The 13,689-nt window shown below is 36.5% G+C and overlaps 1 protein-coding gene across 10 annotated transcripts in view; it reads right to left on the bottom strand.

Moving 5' to 3' along the window:
• NBEAL1 (neurobeachin like 1) overlaps nucleotides 1-13,689 on the bottom strand; it is a 237,965-nt gene that overhangs the window by 159,196 nt on the left and 65,080 nt on the right. For all 10 annotated transcript variants that reach the window (XM_087862767.1, XM_087862763.1, XM_087862760.1 and 7 more), the window contains 2 exons: nucleotides 8,057-8,148; nucleotides 3,627-3,788 (listed from right to left, as the gene is read on the bottom strand). In XM_087862767.1, the coding sequence (XP_087718893.1) occupies nucleotides 3,627-3,788; nucleotides 8,057-8,148 (254 nt within the window). The remainder of the gene's footprint in view (nucleotides 1-3,626; nucleotides 3,789-8,056; nucleotides 8,149-13,689) is intronic.

Raw genomic sequence — 13,689 nt, 5'->3', positions numbered from 1 at the left:
ACCAAAAAAAAACAAATAAACAGAAACAACATGTGTTGGCAAGGATGTGGAGTACCTGGAACATTTGAGCACTGCTGATGGGAATGTAAAATGCTGCACTCGCTGCTATAAAAAACAGTATGGCAATTCCTTAAGAAATTAAAAATACAATTATCATACGAACTAGCAAGTCCACTTTTGTATATGTACCCCAAAGAATTGAAGGTGTCTTGAAGACAAATCTATACATATTCTTGTCCATAACAGAATTATTTTTCTATTTATTTTTTTTCCTTGCATAAACCCTTGGCTCACGAAAGGGCTAGTGGAAATTTATCTTTTTCTGTCCCTTCCACCTTTCCCCAAGTGGCTTTTCCTTGCAAAATGCATAACATGACACGAGAGGGGAACCTGGGAGTAGGGGGCATGCCCGGGACTTAAATATAAGCTGGAGAGCAAGGCACAGGTAGGACAGGTGAGAGACAGCACAAGGGACATGGCTTCTCACATAAAGATGAAAGAAGAGCAGAAAGAAGCTGTGCTAGGGGGCAGGGGGGTGGGAGAGGTGATAAGAGAGACCCCCAACCCTGGGTTTACACCCGCATTCCCCAGAGAAGTAGCAACAGGGCACAATGACCTCCCCTCATACACTCCAAGGAACAGAACTTGGAGAATAAACCAGACGTGCTCCCTCAGGGAAAGGGAGGAGGTGCTGATGAGTGAGAGTATTTACCCAAACAACTTGAAAACTTATGCCCATGCAAAAATCTACATAAATGTTTACAGCAGCCACATTGATAACTGCCAAAAACTGGAAGTAACCAAGATGTCCTTCATTAGGTAAATGAATACACAAACTGTGGTACATCCATAAATTGAGTATTATTATTCACTGATAAAAAGATACGCACTATCGAACCACATAAAACCATGGAAGAACCTTAAATCTATATTGCTAAGTCAAAGAAGTCAGTCTGAAAATGGTACATACTGTATGGTACATACTGTATGACATTCTGGGAAAATGGTACATACTGTATGGTACATACTGTATGACATTCTGGGAAAAGCAACACTATACATAAAAAAAAATCTGGTTGTCAGAGGTTGGGCATGACAGGAGAGAAATGAATAGATGGAGCACAGGGTATTTTTAGGGTGATGAAATTATTCTCTAAGACACTGTAATGGTGGATACATGACAGTATGCATTTGTCAAAACTCATAGTATCGTACAACACAAATAGTGAACTCTAATGTACTCTATAGACTTTTGTTAATGATATATCAATACCTGCTCATCAATTGTAACAAAGGTACCACCCTAATGCAAAATGTTAATAACCGGGGAACTGCAGAGGAAGGAGAAGGAGCACATAAGAACTCTGTACTTTTTCCAAATTTTTAAAATAAAACTAAACAGCTATACAACATAAAACCTATTAAAAAATTTTAAAGGAATTTTTTAAAAAGTGAGGTCTCTGTAAATAGAATCATGTTCTGTGTTTGGCAGCTATTAAACATTAAATTTAAAATAAAATAAACATTAAATTTATCATCAGAGATTATCTCCTAGTAAGAAAAAATTCAACCAAAAGATGTGTTGGAACATTCCAGTACTTGCCTATAATGATCAAGAGCTAGGGACGCCTAGGTGGCTCAGTTAGTTGGGCTTCCTAATCTTGATTTCAGCTCAGGTCCTGGTCTCGAGGTCATGAAATCAAGCCCTGTGTCAGGGTGCTCAGCTTTAAGCCTGCTTGGGATTCTCTCTCTCCCTCTGCCCCTCCCCCTAATTGCGTGCACACACCCACGCTCTCTCCAAGATAAATGAATGAATATTTTAAAAAAGAGCTAAACACACTAGATGTTTCTTTAAGATTTTATTTATTTGAGTGAGAGTGAGAGAGAGAGAGAGAGCACGAGTGGGTGGGAGGGGAGAGGGAAAGGGAGAAGCAGACTCTCTGCTAAGCAGGAAGTCCGACGCAGGGCTCCATCCTAGGACCCCGAGATCATGATGTGAAAAGAAGGCAGACGCTTAAACGAATGAGCCACTCAGGTGCCCCTAAACATACTGGATTTAAAACAGTTATTTATCTACAGGGTTTCTGATTTCTATAAAACTGTACTAAGTAGTTAACAGGACAAAATATAGCAGATCAACAGACCAACTCATGTTTTACTGCCTAAATAAACCCTTTTTCCTTCAACCCTTTAATTCTTTTTTTTTTAAAGATTTTATTTATTTATTTGACAGAGAGAGAGACGGCCAGCGAGAGAGGGAACACAAGCACGGGGAGTGGGAGAGGAAGAAGCAGGCTCATAGCGGAGGAGCCTGATGTGGGGCTCGATCCCAGAGCACCGGGATCACGCCCTGAGCCAAAGGCAGACACTTAACGACTGTGCCACCCAGGCACCCCAACCCTTTAATTCTTGTATTATTTTTCTAAATTTTAGGGATGATAAAGAGCACAAAATCAGAAAAGTGTCTATAGTTTTGGGTGAGCCTAAATTAGGGGAGAAACACTTTAGCAATTATTGCTCAATCTTTCCATGATTCCTGCAATCAAATACAATAAGCAACTGAATGAAAAGTAAATAAATGCACAGTAAATTAAGTCTGTTTGTCTACCAAGTAACTAAAATATTTATAAAACAAATAGTATATATTATAGGAAATGGCTTCCAAAAAGAAGATAGACTTTAAAGAGGAATAAAATGCCCCTAATCCAATGGTTCTTAAATTTTTATATGCAGGTTAATGTGGAATTCGTGAAAAATTAGAATGCTTGAGCTCTTTGGAGTCAGAATTTTCATAAGTCTCAAGCTCTGCATTCCCATTAAGCTTCCCAGTTGATACTTAGGCACACCAAAATTTAAGTACCACAGACCTAATCATCTGTAAACCTGGAAATATAAGCTGCAGAATAATTATACTTTCTTTGGAAAAATTATAAAATGAAAGATTAGAAAAATACATTTCACAAATGATAATGCATAGTAGTAAAAATGTATATATATTTATAGGTTGAGGACCACATAGAAAATACTGGTTGACAAATTCTTGGTTAGGTAAAAACTTCGTCACTGTCTTTACAGTAATTTTTCTTTTTTTAAATCTTGGCTGAATCTCTCTATAACTAGGTATGGTAACTAAAGGCTTTCCAATAGAGGTACCTGGCTAGCTCAGTAGGTGGAGCATGAAACTCCTGATCAGGGTCATGAGTTCTAGCCCTACATTCAGCATGGAGCCTACTTTAAATAAAGAAATAAAACATTAAATAAACAAATAAATGAAAAGCTTTCCAATATAATAACAAATCACAACCCTTTCATAAAAGGTGCACTCAAGGGGCACCTGGGTGTCTCAGTCAGTTAAATGTCTGCCTTTGGCTCAGGTCCTGGGATCTAGCCCCGAGTTGGGCTCCCCAGTCAGGGGGAGTCTGCTCCTCCCTCTCCCTCTGCCTTTCCCCCTACTCATGCTCCCTCTCTCTCTAATAAAAATAAATAAAATCTTTAAAAGAAAAAAAGGTGCACTCAGTCTTTAAAGCTCCATATGAACAACAAACACCATTAATAATCAACAAATGCATTGCTATTTTGATAGTTTTTTAAAATATATAACTAGTTTATTTGTTTGTACCAGATACCTGCAAAGAATAATGAAGAACTTGACAAGCAAAATTGACAAAGCTTGCTGTTGTTCCTCTAACCCATCCGCCATTTTCTGAACACACTGTAGTAGCTGGATCCTTAGAACCTGCAGAATATTATCAGGAAGTAGAGATATTCCTGGAGGCACATCATCTACCCTATAAGGGGGAAAAATAAGAAGGGTGATTAAGTACAGGAAGAAAATCTTCAGCACTTTAAAGGAATTGCATTTTCACCTCAAATCCTAAAGAAACTCTTTTATTCCAGATGCTCTGTGCCTTCTCTGCAAGGCACCACCAGATCATCAGTGTGACACTTTGGAAGAGTAGCAGAGCTCAGTAGTTAGTCTTACTTCAGAAGAACCTTACTGAAAAGAGGGAGAGTTAGAGACAGAATCTATTTAATAGCTTCAGTTGTGCTATTTTCAAAGAAAATAGTTACAATTAGTTCACTTTCTGCTCAGAAATAAAACGTGTGTATATGTAGGTTGGTATACCATTTCTAAAAGGAACAATAACTAGCAAATAAAAATGGAGTACCCATAACTAGTTTAATATCTGTCAACTCTTTTACTAAATAAACAATATTCACCTACCTATAGGCTCCCCAAGCCACGTGGTCAGAAGAGGGAGAGAAGATAACCAGCAAAAGGAAAGGAGAAAGATAAATAGGTGAATGGAAAATCCTAAGCATGAATATTAATAAATTTTTTTAAAGTAATACATCAAGATTTTGTGAGAAGCAGTTTCTGGGTAAGAAGATGATCTGGTTCTTTATGGACAAAAGCCAACACCAGATGTGACTGGCTACTTTCTCTTATAATACAATTACCCCAGAATCAAAGTGAGAACACCTGTGTATTAAGTTCCACCTCTATACTATAAAGCACACCATTTAATCTTTGAAGTACCCTCATCTATAAAATTGTAGTATCATCTGCCCTATTTCACAGGGTTCTGAAACCAAAAAGTAAATGTGCATTTTTAACTATGAAATATGTAAAGAACTATAAAAATGTAATTAAATACACTATCACTAAAGCCTACAAATCTTTTCATAAAGTCACCAAATACTAATTTTCCTATCTCTATTAAGAAAAATACCCAATCACAAAAGGAGCACCACAAAAAGCTCCTATGATTAAATCACAATCAAACTTTAGTCTTTTCTTCAGATAATGCTTAATATGAAGATTTACCATTATTTTTACACTGAGTTTAAAGCTATTTCATTCACTGTAGACAGAAAAATTTGCAGCATGTTACCAGTAGTCATATAAATATATACGATAAATATTTTTAGCCTCTTCCAGAACCATCCCACAAAATAAAGGGCCTTATAAAATAAACACCTGACTTCAATTACACAGAAATCACAAAGCACATTACCAAGGTTGTGGAATTCTATAACCAAGTCACAAAAATACATGTTTCATTTTAGCCTGGGTAGCACTTCACTTGTAGTTTGGATTCTTTCATTCTCTTTTATAGGTGGTACCAGAAAAACCCTCATTTTTATATATACTTTTTTCCTGCTAAAAAACCACAGTAACGTCAAAATAATATTTAAACTTAAATATAACTGATTTTCAAGACTAAACTATTCCTACTCACTTTCCCAAAAACATAAGTCAACAAGAAAGAAACATTAGATTTCCCAATATTCAATCCTAGTTAAAGGATTAGTTCCCTTTTTCCTTAGTGGTCCCATTCTCTATTTGCATTTTTAAAAATTTCACTAGACAGAAAAAAATTAACTTCTAAAAAAGAAATCTACTGTTGTAGATTTGTAGAAATCTACTGTATGCTCATTATAAAACTGGGGTTTAATTAGAACATGACATGTAGATAAAGTTGAAAGTTTTGGCCATGTTCCTAATGTGATGAGGATTTAAGAATTTGGGAGCATTTTCTCATCATTAGGAATTTACTGCCCCCAAATTCTAAGCTCCTTTTGCTGAAATTTCCCAATCCCCAGAAATCTGTTCCACTCCTCTGCTTGGCTACTGCATGTCTATATTAAACAGCTACCCATTGTTGTCTCCATCTAACACAGGAAGAAGTTCAGCTTAACCTACAAGGCTTTAAATTCTGGTAAAAGCATTCCTTGCCTTGCATTATGAATTCTCTAACTTAGAAGTTTTATCAAGTAAGTTTAATTTAAATGAGGATTATCAGGGCGCCTGGGTTGCTCGGTTGTTAAGCATCTGCCTTCGGCTCAGGGTGTGATCCCAGAGTCTTGGGATCAAGCCCCACATCGGGCTTCCTGCTCCGTTAGGAGCCTGCTTCTTCCTCTCCCACTCCCCCTGCTTGTGTTCCCTCTCTTGCTGGCTGTATCTCTCTCTGTCAAATAAATAAATAAAATCTTTAAAAAATAAAAAAATAAAAATAAATGAGGATTATCTGTGAGTTTCTTATCTTTAAGGTGAACAGACTAGTTTTATGCATCTTGCACATTGTATTCACTTGAAAAACTGAAGGTTTTCTATTAGTAAAATATAATTTATGATTTAGTTTTCTGTCAGATATGAAATAAATTTTATTTTATTTTTTTTTTAAGATTTTATTTATTTATGAGAGACAGCCAGCGAGAGAGGGAAAACAGCAGAGGAGTGGGAGAGGAAGAAGCAGGCTCCCAGCGGAGGAGCCCGATGTGGGACTCGATCCCGCAACGCCGGGATCACGCCCTGAGCTGAAGGCAGACGCCTAACGACTGCGCCACCCAGGCGCCCCATGATATGAAATAAATTTTAAATAAATCAGCTAAACCATGAATAAAGCAATGTTCTGGTATTCCTCATCTTATTTTAAATATAGTGGCAATATAAGTCTACATCATGTTTTTAGAAATGAACTCCCAAGAAAGAAGATGTAATGTATAACACGTGCATCTTACAAACTTTAAAGACTTAATTTCAATATTCCAAGTATTCAAAGGCCTAAATCCTGACTCCATAAAATCCTTAGGGTCACGATTTAAAATGAGCCACAGATTATTAAAATAAAAGCACTTCTAAGCACAAACCACAAGAATACTCTTTTATGAGTAAAAATCAATAGTATGAAATCTTATTTGAGTTCAAGATTTAATACTCTTCAACCTTTATAAACCTGTTACAAATTATCTAACAAAGAACTCTGAAACTATATTTATAAATAATGAACCACTAATGCTTTCTGAGCATTAAAGCACTAAATTCAATGTCTTGGTGCAAAGCTCTAATGATTTCCTCTCTGAATTATTAAAACTGCCTCTTAACTGTGCTTCTTGCCTTCAGTCTCAACCCCTTCCAGTTCAACCTCCTAATGTTACCATAGGGACTTTCATAAAACAAACTTGATCATGACACTCTCATGCAGAAAATTCTTTAGCAGAGCCTTCCATCCTCCATAACAAAAAATCAAAGTCCATTAGCAAAGCATGCATGTCATTTCATGATCTGGCTTCTGATTCTCCAGACTCAATTCACCCATACCCACTCTCTCACTGCCTACCTCCATCCCTAAACTGCAAACGCTTTCCTCCTTGAAGATTTTTAATTCTCTAAATATTCTTTCTCATCATCAACTACCACCCATTTCTCCCCTTCCATCTCAATATATTTCTATAAATGGAGTTCCTCTTGTGACTAAAAGTGTCTAGTGTCTCCTCATTTCTCCAGCTTTTTACCCCAGCCAACCTAACCTCTCTTACCTGAGTAACAACTACGAGGTCTTCAAGATGGCTTGAGAAAAAAGTAAAAACTTTAAAAACTTTATCTGGGAAGTGGGCCTGGAAACTGTGAATGGAGAATGGTGGTAGGCAGAGTAATGGGAGATAAGATTTATACTTTCATTTGTACTTTTCCACTAAAATTTGAATTTTCCTCCCATTTTATGATTTTTAAATCTAGCTTTGAAAAATCTGAATACTTCACCTCCTCCAAGATGTTTTCTAAGGCCCTACTCTGTAATAAAACCATAATTTTAAGTATAGTGTTTTCAGTGAGTTCTGTGAGTCTAACTAATTACTGAACCTAAGGGAGTCATGAAAACTTTCAAATTTATATCTGGTTGGTCAGAGGTATGGGTGGTTCCCAAGACTTGCAACTGGTGTCTGAAGTGAGGGCAGTCTTATTGAGGACTTTGCCCGTAATCTGTGGGATCTGCCACTAACTCCAGGTAGTTAGTGTTAGAAATGAGATGAATTGCAGGACACCCAGTTGCTAGTAGTTCACCAATGCAGTCCTCTCTACTTCTAGAAGCAAAGTTTCATATTAGCAGGAAAGCCTGCTGTGATCAATTAAGAAAGTCTGCCAGAAGAGCAGGGTTATGTTGGAATATTATTTATGTCACATTAACTGCCATCCTTGTAATAGGTCATCAATGAAGTCTTTGTGCCTCAAATTAACAAACTCATCTAAGGATAAGAAATTGTTTCTACATACCTGGTAGGCAGCTTTTCAAAGTCAACATCTAAGAATTGTTCATAGCTAGAAACAAAATTGTCCAACCAGAGCTTCAGGTAATCAGGATCTTTCTGAAATAAGAAAACCAATATTAAGTATACCTATCAGAAACAAAACAAAAACAAAAACATGCTTTCATTCCTATAAGCAGATATGAAGCAATAATATGAAACCTCTTAAGTGATCTTCGTGAAAACATATGTGCTATTTTAAAATGTCTATTAAATATAAGGGTGCCTGGGTGGCCCAGTTGTTTAAGCATTTGCCTTCGGCTCAGGTCATAATCTCAGGGTCCTGGCACTGAGCCACGCATCCAGCACCTGCCCAGCGGGGAGTCTGCTTCTTCCTCTCCCTCAGCCCTTCCCCCCTCTCATGCTCTCTCTCTAATAAAATAAATAAAATCTTTAAAAAAAAAAAGTCCATTAAGTATAGTGAACCCTCAAACGGCTTACCATGTCACTCACACAAAGAATTATAGTCTTAACAATGTCCTATACGATTCTAAACAATTTGCCCTCCCCTCTCTCTCTGACCTTATCCACTATTACCCTCTACAACCCTGGCTTCCTGGCTGTTACTGGGACATGCCAAACATATTCCCACCTTAACGCCTTTCAATAGCTGTTTTCTCTACCCAGAAGACTCTTCCCCTTGATAGATGAATGGCTAACTCCCTCATCTTCTTCAAGTCATTCCTTAAACAACATTCTCAAAAAAGCCTACTTTTACCACCCTTTCTTAAAACTGCAAATCTTCTTACTAACATTTACCTGACTCTATTCTGTTTCCCCACCCTGTGGTGCTTTCTCACCGTCTATCAAACTGTGTCATTTACTTAGTTATTAATTTATTGTCATTTCCCCTACAATGTAAGCTTCACAGGTGACTTCTTTTTGTTTACTAATAGATACCAAGTGCGTAACCAGTGCTTGGCACTGAGCAGGCGCTCAGTAAATATTTGTTTAATGAATTAGTGAGAAATACAAGATGCATAAATAAAATAAAATCAGAGATAGATCACTAACCTAAACATAAAAACTAAAATTAAACTCTTCCAGAAGAAAATACAGGAGATATACCTTTATAGGAAATATACCCTTGCAAAGTTGGGGTAGACAGAGATTTCTTGGCAAGCACACTAAAAATCATGAGCCAAAAAAATGATAATAAAAAGTCTTAATCAAAATTAAAACCATCTATCCACCAAAAGACACCATTAAGAAAATGAAAAGGCAAGGCATATATCAGCTGAAAATATTAATACATATATTTGACAAAGAACTTATAGCAAGCATATACAGAGAAATCCTAAAAATCAATACCAAAAGGACAGCAACTCAATTTAAAAATGGGCAAAGGGCAGACACTTCACAGAAAGGGATACAGGAATGACCAATGTGTGACAGCATGCTTAGCTCTCCAAAAAAAAGCAAATAAAAATCAAATGGAATACCCATGACACACTCACTAGAATAGCCAAAACTAAAAAACCTGACCATTCCAAGTGTTGGAGAAGATGTGGAGCAACTAGAACTCACACTTACGGTAGGAGTATAAAATGGTATAATCATTTAGAAAATAGTTTGGCAGTTTCTTTTAATGTTAAACATAGACATACTACATGGCCCTTCCTTGAGAGAGGGAAAAACACAGAACTACAAAAATGTACAAAGGTGTTCACAGATTTATTTTTAATAGGCAAAAACTAGAAATGATCCAAAATTCCATCAACCTGTTCACTGACAAAGAAATTGTGGTAGACTCATACAATGGAATGCTATTCAGGAATAACACTGAATAAACTATTGATACAACGACAAGCAGAAATTTCAAAAACATAACTGAACAAGAAATGCCAGGCATTAAAGTGTATACACTATATGATTTCATTTATACAAAGTTCTAGAGCAGGCTATAGTGACAGAAATTAGATTACTGGCTGTCTTCCAGAGGACTGACTACAAAGGGACACAAAGGAAACATTTCTAGGTGATAGAAATTTTCTATTTTATTATATAGTAGTTACACAAATGTTTGCCTATATCAAAACACGAAATTTGACACTTAAAATGTGTGCATTTTACGGTAAGTCATATCTCAAAGCTTCTTTGAAATAAAATGATTCCTCAGAAATGTCTTTTTAATATAAATTGCATCATTAAAAATGATGTTCACATTTATTTCCTTCCCTCCTTAACCCTTCTTTATTGCAGTCAATTTCAACAATACTCAGAAGTTTTACTTAGTCATTAAATATTATTGGTTAGGCACTGCACTTGGATAAAGAGAACTCAAGTAATTTATTTCCCTAAAATAAAAGCATTACACTACAAATCAGAATTGCTAAAAGAATGTTCCCAGAATGTACAGAGACTGCTGACCTTTTGTGTATTTGTTTTTTCTATTAATATACTGTTCCAAAATCAGATTGTAAACTGCCACTATCTACATCATCACTGAGAAATAAAATGGAAATATTTCAGAAAAAGATTTCTCATGTGAGAAATTTTCTCAAGGATTCCATTACTTGCAATTTTCATTTCCACTAGCACATTATTCATTTATTCATTTACTCATTTATCCACTCAGAATAGGAATCCAGAAATAAAAGTAGCTGGAGTTTTCCTTATCATTTTTGCTTTTAATAGAGCATAGTATTATCTCTCTGTAAAAAAATTAGATACAAAACAGTCTCATAACACCATAAAGAATTAATGCATTTCTCCTCGTAGTTTATTTAGGAACTCCACAGTATCTAGTTCAAAGTCTAAAGGTCAGGGTTACCAAGTGGTTGGCAGGTACAAGGTTCTCCTAGGAAGCTAAACAACTAGAAGGAAAGAAATGGTACTTAAATCTGGAAATGTTTCATTAAGAAGTAAAGCAGTTGCAATTTTTTGAGCATATGAGTACTACAGCAGGCATTTTAAAATAATATGTATCATTCCATTTACTCCTTACTCCTATCCAGAGGTTTCCCTATTTTGTAGGTTAGAAAAGGGATATTCTAGAACTGATAGCGCTCGGATTAAAATGTAAGATATATGAATCCAATTGTGCTCCTTCTACTACACTATACTGTCTTTGAACTATGAGTACAGCTTTAGTGAGCAAATAGAGGAAAAGAGTTATCAGGGTCAGTAAACTCAGGCCATACACAATTTTAACAGACAAAACAGCCACATCGTACACAGCCTGACGAAATTCTCAGAGAAATCTACACTTTACTGCCAAAAACCATAAAGAGAAAGATCTCCATGTACCCAGAAACCATATTAATTAAATCTCAAGTTCAGCCACTTTCATGGTTAAGAGTTTGGTATACTGAAACACCACAGTATGATCGATATTTCCATTTGTACACTATTAACATAACACACAAAAGTATTATGTACTGCAAGAGCACTGGGGCCAGATTATGTGGACTCTTAATACCTGCTTTGCCACTTTCTTGAACAAGTCGTCCTATGTTTGCCTATCAGTTTTTTCCTCTATAAAAATGAATATAATGACAGTACCTTTCTTACAGGGCTGTTATAAAAATTACTCTACGTCAAGGGTTTAGAATAATTCCTAGCATGGAGTATATGCTCAAGTATTAATATTATTTTTATAACCTACTATGTGCCAAAATTAGGAAACTCCCATAAAACAGGAATAATATATGCAACAAACATATTTAAATATTTCATGATCCCCCTTGCCATATGATTTTAATTGTATTCTTTTCTTTTTAAATCTCTTTGCATTTACTGTCTGTGTGACTTTGGCCAATTACTTGACTTCTCCAATCTGTTCTTCATCTATATTATTTCCTGCCTAACAGGGTATTGAGAGCACTAAATGAGATAATACATGTAAGACATTCAACAATGCCTGTCATTTAGCAGTTATCAAAACATGTTGATTACCATTATTAAAATATAGACTCTGGGGGTGCCTGGGTGGCACAGCGGTTAAAGCGCCTGCCTTCGGCTCAGGGCGTGATCCTGGCGTTCCGGGATCGAGCCCCACGTCAGGCTCCTCCTCTATGAGCCTGCTTCTTCCTCTCCCACTCCCCCTGCTTGTGTTCCCTCTCTCGCTGGCTGTCTCTATCTCTGTCAAATAAATAAATAAAATCTTTAAAAAAAAAAAAATATAGACTGCCACCAAGTTGGTCATGATTCAATGTAATTAAATAAGCACTTATGAAATAATTACAAAATGAACTTTATTGATTTTGCACTCAAATATTCATCCAATCATCTGCCATTGTTTAAAACAGTCTTTCATTTGAACTGTTATATAGTTCTCTACTGGTCTTTATAACTTCAATTTCTCCTCCCTATACATAGCTACTAATGGGATTTGTTAAATTTAAATCTAATCATTTCTTCCCTCCTGTTCAAATACCTTCAAAGGCCCCATTACCACAGGATGAAGTTGTATTGGACTGTGCTGGACCACTGTATTGGACAGTGTTTAAACAGCACAGAGATGTGCTGTCCAATACAGTGGCCACTAGCCAAATGTGATTATTTAAAATTACATTAATGCACAGAAGGCTTTTACCTTCTCTTAACACCCACTTCCCTGTTGGGAGGCTTTAATGGGTAATGGAATTAAGAAATCCATACAGGGGCGCCTGGGTGACTCAGTCGTTAAGTGTCTGCCTTTGGCTTAGGGCATGATCCCAGGGTCCTGGGATGGAGCCCACATTAGGCTCCCTGCTCATTGGGAAGCCTGCTTCTCCCTCTCCCACTCCCCCTGCTGGTGTTCCCTCTCTCGCTGTGTCTCCCTCTGTCCCATAAATAAATAAAATCTTAAAAAAAAAAAAAAAATCCATACAATGTCACCTAGTTCTTAAGGGGTGGGGTTACAGGTAAGAATAGGGGAACACCTTACTTCCTCCATGTAATGATATTTGGGATGTAGTATTCCTTCAAGTTTTAAAACTATAAACTTTTAGGGGCGCCTGGGTGGCACAGCGGTTAAGCGTCTGCCTTCGGCTCAGGGCGTGATCCCGGCGTTATGGGATCGAGCCCCACATCGGGCTCCTATGCTATGGGCCTGCTTCTTCCTCTCCCACTCCCCCTGCTTGTGTTCCCTCTCTCGCTGGCTGTCTCTATCTCTGTCGAATAAATAAATAAAATCTTTAAAAAAAAATAAATAAATAAATAAAATAAAAAAAAAATAAAACTATAAACTTTTAAATACATATACATATTTCAACTAATATTGGGCAGTTCCCAACTTACATATGAGTTACATTTATAAAAGTTCATTTAAGTCAGTTATATTCATAATATAGTTTCTAATTCCTACCAAAAGAAGATAAATCTCCCCTCAATAGAAACATAATTATTAATGGTAGTTCATCTTTCAGGTCAGCCCTCAAGTTTTTCTGACAGAACCTAGCTACCTAAAAAAACATTTAGTAAGTACATACCAACCATGTAACAATCAAGAACAGCACTAGACTCTGGCTATGACGACAACTAAAACGTAATCTTAAGTCAATTTTACCTAAAACAAACAAACAAAAACCCATAATCTTATCCTCAAAGTGCCCATTGTTCAATAGAAGAGAGGCATAAACAACTGAATGTACAACAGCATAAGAAGTAAAGCAGTCA

This window comes from Ursus americanus, chromosome 1, assembly GCF_024610735.1.
Source record: "Ursus americanus isolate L20-20 chromosome 1, mUrsAme1.1.p, whole genome shotgun sequence".
Taxonomy (NCBI): Eukaryota; Metazoa; Chordata; class Mammalia; order Carnivora; family Ursidae; genus Ursus; species Ursus americanus.
Note: the sequence above shows the minus strand (reverse complement) of the source record. Positions and strands in the feature narration are given on the sequence as shown.